Genomic DNA, 10826 nt, shown 5'->3' with positions numbered 1-10826 from the left:
ATTGTAGGACATATGTCCCATTAAAAGTTGGAATAAAAAGCTCTAAAATGATTTTTAATAATGACCCTTTTTATGTCCCACAAACCAGGCATTTTAACAGAGGTAAGCACACTTTTAAGAGCTGCTGTATGGACCATCTGCTTCTAAACCCATAAAGAACTTGCAACCTTCTACTATGGGGCCTCATTAGCTGATAAAACAAAGCAGAACTGCCCACTACGACGTCTACTTTTAACAGCCATTCTTAGGATAAAGTGTTGATTAGATATACGTTATGTATTAGTTATACCTGATAATAAAAGTCACCTTAAAATGCACCTAGTCTGTTCCAAACAGCCGTTATTAAACTCCCCTGGATCAATTTCATGCATGAACCATCTGTTCTGTTAATTTTATCACCAAGTGTAGATAAAAGCTATATAGCTTCCAGTGCAGCCATTTCTGCAAATGCAACGTAATTACAACATCAGTCAGTCACTGACAGACTGGAATTACAACATTTTATAGCAAAATAGCACACAGAGATTTAATAAATGATCATATCTTATTGAGTAGGATTATTACAGGGTTCATATTTCCTGTAAAGATCATTTTGTGTGCGGGCAGGATACAGAAGAAACAAAATGGGGACAGTACACAAAGCTAATTAGACTACAGAGGGACTCTCAGAGAGGATGCAACACTAACACAACCATAAGATGAAGTTATATCAGACCCTTCAACCCCAGAAGGGCTATTAAACATCACAAACCAGAGATGGGGACTGAAGTTTGGGACTCGTACTCGAGTCGCACTTAAGTCGCACATACAGTGCGACTTAAGTGGATTCAGAATTTGAGACTTGTGAAGAATTTCTTTTATTTTTTATTGTTTTCTTGTGTTTTGTGTGACGATAAATTCTTTGTCCGATCGCCTGCCGGCTTGTGTTATCATTTTCCTTACAAGTAGCGGTGACATAAAGCTACGTGACCAAATGCGGGCGCATGTGCAAACCATCACAATCATGGTGGCGCCGGTGACCACACCTGTTTCTGTCGCAACATTCGTAATAACTTTTGGCTACAAAAACTTCACACAATGAGAAAACAAAAGAGCAGCTAACTGCAGTGTCTGTGGCATAAAAATACAGGATGCTAGGTGCACATCTAACGTCATCCGCCACCTGAAAACCCACCCGGAAAGGTTAGCGGTCCAATCATTACTTCATCACCAGGTGTTACTGCAGGGCTTTTCAAGTCTGAATCATTTAAATTTTGTATCAATTTTCATTTAATAATTACTTTAGTTTTTATTCTATTTATATTGTGAAAATGGCAGGATTTTGATTTCTCTTTTATAATGAAAGCTAGCAAAGGATATACAGGTCCTTCTCAAAATATTAGCATATTGTGATAAAGTTCATTATTTTCCATAATGTCATGATGAAAATTTTACATTCATATATTTTAGATTCATTGTACACTAACAGAAATATTTCAGGTCTTTTATTGTTTTAATACGGATGATTTTGGCATACAGTTCATGAAAACCCAAAATTCCTATCTCACAAAATTAGCATATCATTAAAAGGGTCTCTAAACGAGCTATGAACCTAATCATCTGAATCAACGAGTTAACTCTAAACACCTGCAAAAGATTCCTGAGGCCTTTAAAACTTCCAGCCTGGTTCATCACTCAAAACCCCAATCATGGGTAAGACTGCCGACCTGACTGCTGTCCAGAAGGCCACTATTGACACCCTCAAGCAAGAGGGTAAGACACAGAAAGACATTTCTGAACGAATAGGCTGTTCCCAGAGTGCTGTATCAAGGCACCTCAGTGGGAAGTCTGTGGGAAGGAAAAAGTGTGGCAGAAAACGCTGCACAACGAGAAGAGGTGACCGGACCCTGAGGAAGATTGTGGAGAAGGGCCGATTCCAGACCTTGGGGGACCTGCGGAAGCAGTGGACTGAGTCTGGAGTAGAAACATCCAGAGCCACCGTGCACAGGCGTGTGCAGGAAATGGGCTACAGGTGCCGCATTCCCCAGGTCAAGCCACTTTTGAACCAGAAACAGCGGCAGAAGCGCCTGACCTGGGCTACAGAGAAGCAGCACTGGACTGTTGCTCAGTGGTCCAAAGTACTTTTTTCGGATGAAAGCAAATTCTGCATGTCATTCGGAAATCAAGGTGCCAGAATCTGGAGGAAGACTGGGGAGAAGGAAATGCCAAAATGCCAGAAGTCCAGTGTCAAGTACCCACAGTCAGTGATGGTCTGGGGTGCCGTGTCAGCTGCTGGTGTTGGTCCACTGTGTTTTATCAAGGGCAGGGTCAATGCAGCTAGCTATCAGGAGATTTTGGAGCACTTCATGCTTCCATCTGCTGAAAAGTTTTATGGAGATGAATATTTCATTTTTCAGCACGACCTGGCACCTGCTCACAGTGCCAAAACCACTGGTAAATGGTTTACTGACCATGGTATCACTGTGCTCAATTGGCCTGCCAACTCTCCTGACCTGAACCCCATAGAGATTCTGTGGGATATTGTGAAGAGACTCAAGACCCAACACTCTGGATGAGCTAAAGGCCGCTATCGAAGCATCCTGGGCCTCCATAAGACCTCAGCAGTGCCACAGGCTGATTGCCTCCATGCCACGCCGCATTGAAGCAGTCATTTCTGCAAAAGGATTCCCGACCAAGTATTGAGTGCATAACTGTACATGATTATTTGAAGGTTGACGTTTTTTGTATTAAAAACACTTTTCTTTTATTGGTCGGATGAAATATGCTAATTTTGTGAGATAGGAATTTTGGGTTTTCATGAGCTGTATGCCAAAATCATCCGTTTTAAGACAATAAAAGACCTGAAATATTTCAGTTAGTGTGCAATGAATCTAAAATATTTGAATGGAAAATAATTATGGAAAATAATGAACTTTATCACAATATGCTAATTTTTTGAGAAGGACCTGTAGTTGTAGCTTGGCAGTAAACTGCTACAGTAAAATACATCATTGTGATAACAACAATGGTCTTAAATATGGTTTCGCATAGTTTTTTTTTTCTTGCACCCCTCTTGGCTTTGACTGCCTCAGCAGTTTTGCCAATTGCATTTGATTTTAGTCACTTCACTGATTGGATTCTTCCCTGCAAAGACATTTATGTCAGGCGCTGGACTGAAAGTTGTTATTGTAAGAGGATGGTTGAGTCGTGCAGCTATAAGAGCGTTTCCTTCAACGTTCCTCATAGAAATCTGTGCAGACTCAGTTATGTCCCCCATAGCCTTGAGATTAAAATAAAAAGCTCGACACAAAGTGCGACCAGTCTCTGTGACTTCAAGATTTCCATCCTGCTGCATTTGACTGCATCTGTGCCATATTTCAAAATAATTCTCTTGCCCGAGTTCAACAACACATGTGTTTCTGCATCACTTGGAAGGAGCTACAGGCCGAAGTAATTTAGACCTATTCCTCTGGAAAATCCTTCCAGTGTGTCCTTGAGCAGCGAGTCCGAACCGCAGAGGCATAAAGCTCCTATTTGTCATCTGGATTGTGTCTCAGTTCCCTCCAGAGTTGGCAAGTTGGAACAAAGAAAGAGAGAACATGAAGCTGTTTTATAGCTTCAGGTTTAGTTGCTGTTCATTTAAAGACAACGCATTTCATTCCCCAGAAATTTAAGTTTCCACTTTTTATCAGTGTGCAGTGAGCGCTTCACATTTTAAACACCTGACTGAGCTCATTTTGAATGTATGCCGCCTAAATCAGCTACTTCATGATGTTAAAAACGGGCAGCCTGTTTGCTCCGGTTAATGAAGTTATAATGGGTCCAACAGGTGTGAACGTAGAGGAAGTTCGCCGCTCTAAATGGATGACATATGGCATATGACTCTCAGAGAAGCTCGGGATTATGTTTCCGAAATAGAGGAATCACTGCAGTCGGATGGAGCCGAGTCTCTCAATCCCAGCACAGGGACTTCTGCTGAAACACATCTTCTGGGCACAGAAACGAGCTGTACCTCCAAGTTTCTTCACCTCTTCAAATGGAGTTCGTTTCCTCCATAGCGTAGGTTTTAAATATCTGTATCCTTCCCGTGTTCTACTAGTGTACCTGTGTTCAAAATACAGGATGTTAAAACAATCCTTATTTTTGTAAAATACCTTGTAATATTTATGCTAAACACCACTTTGCTGCCTAAAGATTTTAGTCATACTTTAAAGTTTGACTCATCTGCTCAGGGTTTATAAAGACAAAGGAGGCATCATTCACTGTCCGTGAAGAGAAAATTTTTTAGATCAAATAAATTATCAGCCAAAGATAAGACGAGTAAATACAAAACAGTTTTTAAATGATGATTTTATTTATTAAGGAGAAAAAAAGCTATCCAAACCAACCAGGTGTGTTTAATAAAACTGACCTTTAAAACTAATAAGTGGCTGTGCTATCAAGCACTGTAATAACTGGCAACGAGTCTTATACGTCGCTGGAGATCTTTGGTCCAGTGGTTTTCACTTGTTTCAAGGCCATGCCGCGGCATCACCAAAAGATTTAAAGTCCAGACTAGGCCACTGGAAAACCAGTTCTCTTTGAATCATTCAAAGGTAAACTTGTTTGTGTCCTCCTGTAAACCAAGTGTGTTTAAGCCTAATGTCACAAAATGATGTCAGACAGCAGAAATAATGGTTCCATCTATTACAGCAGATCATCCAGGTCCTGAAGCGGCCCCAGATCACCACACTACCACCTCCATGTGTAACTGTATGTTTTTTGCCTGAAATGCTGTTACTTTTACATCAAAGTAAGGGGGCAGACTGTTGAAAATGTCCCCTTTGTTCTCTTCCACCCAAAGATATATTTTCAAACAACAAATGTGAGCAGCCTTTAGATGTCTTCCATGGAGGCCATTTTTGATCCAGTCTCTCTAACCTTAAATGAGACGGTGAGGCATGCAGTGTTTTAGCTGTTGCTCTGGGTTCTTCTGTGACATCCTGGATGAGTTGTCGATGCGCTCTTGGAGTAATTCTGGTAGGTCAGCCACTTCTCCACGTTTTCTCCATCAGTGGATAATGGTTGTCTTACTGTGGTTTGCCTGAGTCCCAAAGCTTTAGAAAAGGCTTTGTAACCCTATCAGACAGATAAATATTTTTGACCTCGTTTCCTATCTGGTCTTCAATTTCTTTAGGTGCATAATCATGTTGCTTTTTTAGATTATTTCCCTACTTCATGTTGTCAGACAGGTCCTCTTTAAGCATTTTCTTGATTTCACATATCAGGCTGTATTCAGATATTGCTGTGGCTAGTAAATTTAAAAAAAACCAAAACAAAATGTCAGTTATTTCAAGAATCATAAGGAGGGGGGAGTTAAACTCTCACATAGAACCATGTTGATATGAATAGCTGTTTTTTGTTTTTTTTGCTCCAGTTATCTTTGACATTGAAATCTGCCTCATGGTCTGAAACGTTATCATAAATAAGGGCAAATAACCAGTGGAGAAACACATTTTCACAGCACTGTGTGTTGTAGCCTTAGACCTTTCCTCTTGTGCAAATTCATGCTGGTCACGTTTGTCCTTTAAGCTGCATGAAATAAGCCAAGGAAGGATTATTAACTGGAACTACAGGGCTGAGGTTCAGGAATTTGTACACAAGACTAGTTGCAGCCAATTAAAATGACCGTAGGGAGATTCGAACTCCAATCAGACACAAAATGAGTGAAAAGAGTTGCAGAAAAATAACGCAAAGAAACTTAAGAGGACCGCAGAGGCACGTTTACTCAAACAAAAAGGCATAAAGATGCAGGGAAAGAACTGAAGGCACATCGAAATTAAATGACCAAACGGTGACTTAGTTATCTACAAATGGATGGAGATATAAGACAACAAATTGTAGAAAACAAAAACGTAAAAAAAAAAAGAAAATCTGATTGGAAGTGGAGTCTATTTTCTACCTGTTTAGATTGGAAAGCAAGTATTTCTGATGGGGTTCAAAGAAATGTGCCAACATTAGTGGAGAAGAAATGCAGTTGCTTGCATCCCCAGTCCTTATCCAACACTTTTATGACACACACATAAATAGAATCCTATTGTTCTGCACCAGACACTTCTATTTAGCATCGTAAAGACAGTTCAAAGCCCTTTTATGTTTATACATGTATGTTGCATAGCTGCTGCTGCTGTTTTATCTAAGAAGCCTCTATTCTTTATTTTTAGTACACATATTCTATATAGTCTAAAGATGAGGAGAGCCTCGACAGAGAGGTTGATAATTATTCTGCTTGGATGTTAAGTTGAAAATCCACAAAGTTAGGGATTGAATTACTGTTAGGATGATAAAGTCTCCATTCCTGCATTACTTTTCATATTATACCTCTCCAGACTAATCGATTATTACATAAATACAAACGTTCACAATTAATATACGTAGGTTTATAGATATCAGCCTTCAGAAATGGAAACTGGAAAATAAAACGGACAACTAGAAGAATGATGGACAGAGAAATAATTGCTGTATGGACAAACAAAAAGATGGATAGACGGATGACGGACACAATTTTAGAGACTTGGAAAATACTTAAATAAAATTCCTGGATGGTTCCAGGCTGTATTCCTTGTTGGCAAGACAGTTTCAAACGACTGATTCACTGCATAGCGTCCGATATTATAAAACGTATTGGTGTAAAAGATAAACCATGAACATTTAAAAAAGTTGAATCTTTCCGGCCTTTAGAGATTTATCGCATCACAATTCTTCAAAGAGATTAATACCTCCCGTCATCCTCACACACATTCCCTTCCTGTTCCCGTCTCTTCTCCTGTCAAACCAACAAATGGCGTGCGTGTGATGGGACAGTCTGAAATAAAGGAGATTAAAGAAGTGGAGGCTTGTTTATGCCAAGAAGAAATCTCTCCTGGATTTTCTGCACGGCTCACAGGCAGAAGAAGCTCCACTTCCTCACACGTGGGCAAAGTTTCAGAAATTAGCCAGCAGAGAAGTCTTTAAAGAGCATGCAAGCTCGTCACACTTTGTAAACTTTTAACAATGATGGAGGGATTTAGTCCTGGACTTCCCAAACTTCTCTAACAGGTGGGATTAATGTGCCTGTTGGTATCATGGGATTCTCTGAAGAAGGAAAGATTAGGAAGGAAATATCAGCTGAAGGCTCGCAGAGATATCTTCTCTCATAGCGTGAACTTCCTAGGTATCTTCAGGACAGTGTGTTTTTGTGTGGTCCATCACTTGAGTTTGCTTTCTGTGAGGGAAATTAAAACGTTAATCATAGACTAACAGGCAGCAGTGTCACTTTTCTCCTCCGTCTGATTGTTTAACTCCTCCCCCACCTTCCCAAAGCATCCAGCATCGCTCCTCTTCATCAATATGAGACTCTGTGTTTGATGTGCAGACTTCCTTCAAGTCTCTTTGGGAGATGAAGTAGGAGTTTGTTCCCCTCGTTAACAGAGGCCCTGGCAGCCAGAATCCAACAGCCTGCTTCCCTCCCTCCCTGCACGTCTGAGGAACGTTATCTGCTGACTTCAAATGAGCGCTGAACAGGGGGAGGCTTTGTCAAGGAACGCTCCAGCTTCTCCGTGCTAGTTAAAAATGTTTTAGTTCCTCCTTTAAGCTAAGCTGCTCCGTTATTAAGGAGGAGAGGTCAGACATAGATGCCAGAGTTACAGTTTACAGCAGACGTGATGAAACTTTAGAAATGACCTTCATGAAAATACTCTGTCCTCTAGACAAATTGAGCTCAGTCAACTTTAACGGAGCAGAAATTAAATGCTATTAAAGAGACGACGGCATTTATCCTGCAATGGCACCTGAATAAAGCACAAGACATTATAATGAACATGATTACAATGAAACGTTTCCCCATTATCTGTGTTTTAAGACTTGGGCCAAACCCCAGTTCCCCATCGGCCCTCATCCTCAGCTCATCCTTTTCAGATTTCTATGTCAACTTTTGTTTCATTTTAAAAGAAAAAAAACAAATTTAAAGTTACGGTTGATATTTCTGCAGTGGTCCAACTATGAATCCGTATAAAACTGACAGACTGTATGAATGGAAGGCTGATGTCAGGAAAGACAGATATATGAATGAATGAATGGATAAAATAAAAGACAGATGGCTAGAAGAAAGTAATGAAGAGGAGGAATGATGAATGGAAGGAAGGAAAGAAGGACACGATAATAAAAGGACACAAGGAAAGATGGAAGTATTAACCCCCTTAGGGATGGCGTGATTATCGATTGGATCGTCTATCGGCGATTGAAGGGTTGGATCATGATTTATTTTTTCAAAGGGCGATCTTTATTAATTAATTTAATGCCGTGCTGGGGATGTAAAATCAATTCTATATGCGCGCTTCTCTGTAATTTAAAATGTTTTCATCATCATCCCCGTGATCTGTGCAATAGAGGGAATAAAATGCGTCTTTCTCTTTTTTCCTTTCACTTTTCTCGGAGTAAGCGCCAACGCGGCTCCTCTTCGTATCTCCGCTCGTCATCTTCTTGCGCTATACTCTGTGCGCCACAAGTGGTGCCGATAGTGCTGTATACACATAGTCACAAAACGAATAAACCATGACAGGCATACATTTGAACAAGTAACTTTATTACAAATCGAGAGTTACAGTGTGAAATAAACTGGCTTTAATAAATAATGTGTACAAACAAAAACGGCTTAAACGGTAGTATTTCTTAGAAAATGTGAATGTTACCACAAAATAAAATCACTTCAAATATGACGCCTACTTAGGTTTGCCTTTCATAAGAAATTATTTCGATTGAACTTAAAGCTTAAAACATTAAACAATAGAACATTGCAGCCTGCGTATGATAAACAAATGAAAATAAATATATGACCCACTTTTACAAATTATTTGACAAAAAAACAAGCATGTTAACTTTATCTGGCTTTAGCAGACTGCGGTACCGGGTTACAACATTCCCTGCTTTACTGAAAATGCACTCCGATGGCGTGCTGGTCGCAGGAATGCACAAATATTTCTGTGCAATTTTTGCCATTAAGGGTAAGTGGCTTTCGTTCCTTTTCCACCATTCAAGAGCGTTGGTTTCTCCATCAACTACCTCTTCTTGGAGGTAATTTGCCATTTCCGCCTGGGCTCGCTGCTCAAGAGTTGCAACAGAAGCAGGTCTTATTGTGCCAAGGAGACTGCCAAGTGTTTTCTTCTTTTTGCTTGGCTGAGACTGGGAGAAAGGAGGTGCATCGTCGTCATCCGTAGAGTCCCGCACAGTCACAGGTGGTCCGGAAGTAGTCTGCTTCCAGAACAGCAACATCTCATCCTCCAGCTGGGTTCTGATGTAGTCCAGGTCAATACTGCCCACGTGAGTAGCTTTGTACCGCGGGTCAAGGAGGGCAGCTGTGCGCATTAACTGGATGATCTTGTCGTTGTCATATCTACTGTCAAGTTGCTCCAGGATCGTTTGTTTAATGGCTGCAGTCAGTTTGGCATCGCTCTCTTTTTCCTTGAGAGTATCTTTAATCAAATGAAGCAGAGGCAGCAGCGATGAGATGGTGACGTCACGCTCACTTCACAAGATGTCTGTAAATTCAGATACAGACTTCAGGCCTTCTGTGAAAGCCTCCAGCACGCTTACATCTTGCCAGCTAATGGTTGGTAGTGTGCGCCGACTCCTGTCATCAGCAAAAACCTTTCTGATGTGAGGCAGCAGGGTGAGAATCCTCTCTGTCATGGCATATTTGCTGCCCCAGCGCGTTGCACAATCCTGTTTTATAACAGAAAATATAATGGGCAAAGGGCAGTTATAGTCTGAGTAAAAGCAATGTGCGTATTGTTACTTTCTAAATGCGCCATCTTCTGTGTGTATGTTTGTATGCAGACACCGATAAAACTATCCTCCAATCTATGTTATGTTATTATTGGTAATAATACAGTGGCAACACTAAACAAGTGATGAAATTGTACATTTTTAACAGAAAACATATGATTGAAACTGAGTTTGTTATCGCTTGGTGGGATAACGGCTATATGTTAATACTTACAGTTATTAAAGAAAGCGGTTTCTTTATCCCCTGTTGCTCTTGCTCTTTCCTGAGTTGCTGTCGCCTTTGCCAACTGTGTGAAAAGGCTCCATTTATTTGGCGACACACTCCGAAAGCCCGGTCCGTTTTGTTTTTTTCTTTATTCAAGGCATTGTTGATGGCTAAGTTCAAATTATGCCCGAAACAACTGATCCATGGCCACTTAAGATCACGAACAGCTGCAACGATGTTGGCTCCGTTGTCGCTTGTAATGCAGACGACTTTCTCTTCTCCTATTCCCCATGCTTGCAACCCATCCTGGAGTGCTTCAGCTAGCACCGCCGCGGTGTGACTCTCTGGGGTAAAAGCTGTCTCGAGACATTTGGATTTTAATCTCCAGTCTTTTGAGACATAGTGCGCAGTTATGGACATATAAGGAGACATGTTAATGCTTGACCACATATCCGTAGTCAAAGCAATGAAGTTGGCCTCTTTTAATTCATTAACTATTTCCCCTCTCAGCTGTTCATACAGTTTTGGCACAGCAGTCTCCGAGAAATATTTCCTCCCAGGCGGTTCATTCTGCGCATCCAGTGTAGTCAACATTTTTTTGAAACTTTCTCTTTCAACCGCCTGAAATGGGACGCACTCCTTCGCCAGAAATCTTGCAACAGCTGTTGTACACTTGGTCCATCTTTCGCTGCTTGGCCTGTATTTAGTTGATTTAGCAAAAGCTGCTGATATTGTGGGCTGCCCCCGTGGCTGTCCCCCAGAAGCACCTGCAGCGCTGCTGGTTGGAGGCAGTTTTGCGGCCTCGGCGGGGTGATGGACTCGAATGTGCGCAAATAAATTT

The 10826-nt window shown here is 41.0% G+C and overlaps 2 protein-coding genes across 2 annotated transcripts; both read right to left on the bottom strand.

The window, feature by feature from the left end:
• Positions 1–8651: 8651 nt before the first annotated feature.
• Positions 8652–9522, bottom strand: LOC124861176 (E3 SUMO-protein ligase ZBED1-like; the record flags this gene model as incomplete). Its single annotated transcript, XM_047354700.1, has 1 exon — positions 8652–9522. A coding segment is annotated over one exon (684 nt), but the record flags the coding sequence as incomplete, so codon positions are not given.
• Positions 9523–10417, bottom strand: LOC124861175 (zinc finger BED domain-containing protein DAYSLEEPER-like). The gene is made up of 2 exons (XM_047354699.1): positions 9995–10417; positions 9523–9717 (listed from the first exon to the last, which is right to left on the bottom strand). Exons 1-2 carry the CDS (start codon positions 10415–10417, stop codon positions 9523–9525), a joined length of 618 nt encoding a protein of 205 aa, XP_047210655.1.
• Between the last annotated feature and the right edge of the window lie 409 nt (positions 10418–10826).

This window comes from Girardinichthys multiradiatus, chromosome 24 (assembly GCF_021462225.1).
Source record: "Girardinichthys multiradiatus isolate DD_20200921_A chromosome 24, DD_fGirMul_XY1, whole genome shotgun sequence".
NCBI lineage: Eukaryota > Metazoa > Chordata > Actinopteri > Cyprinodontiformes > Goodeidae > Girardinichthys > Girardinichthys multiradiatus.
Note: the sequence above shows the minus strand (reverse complement) of the source record. Positions and strands in the feature narration are given on the sequence as shown.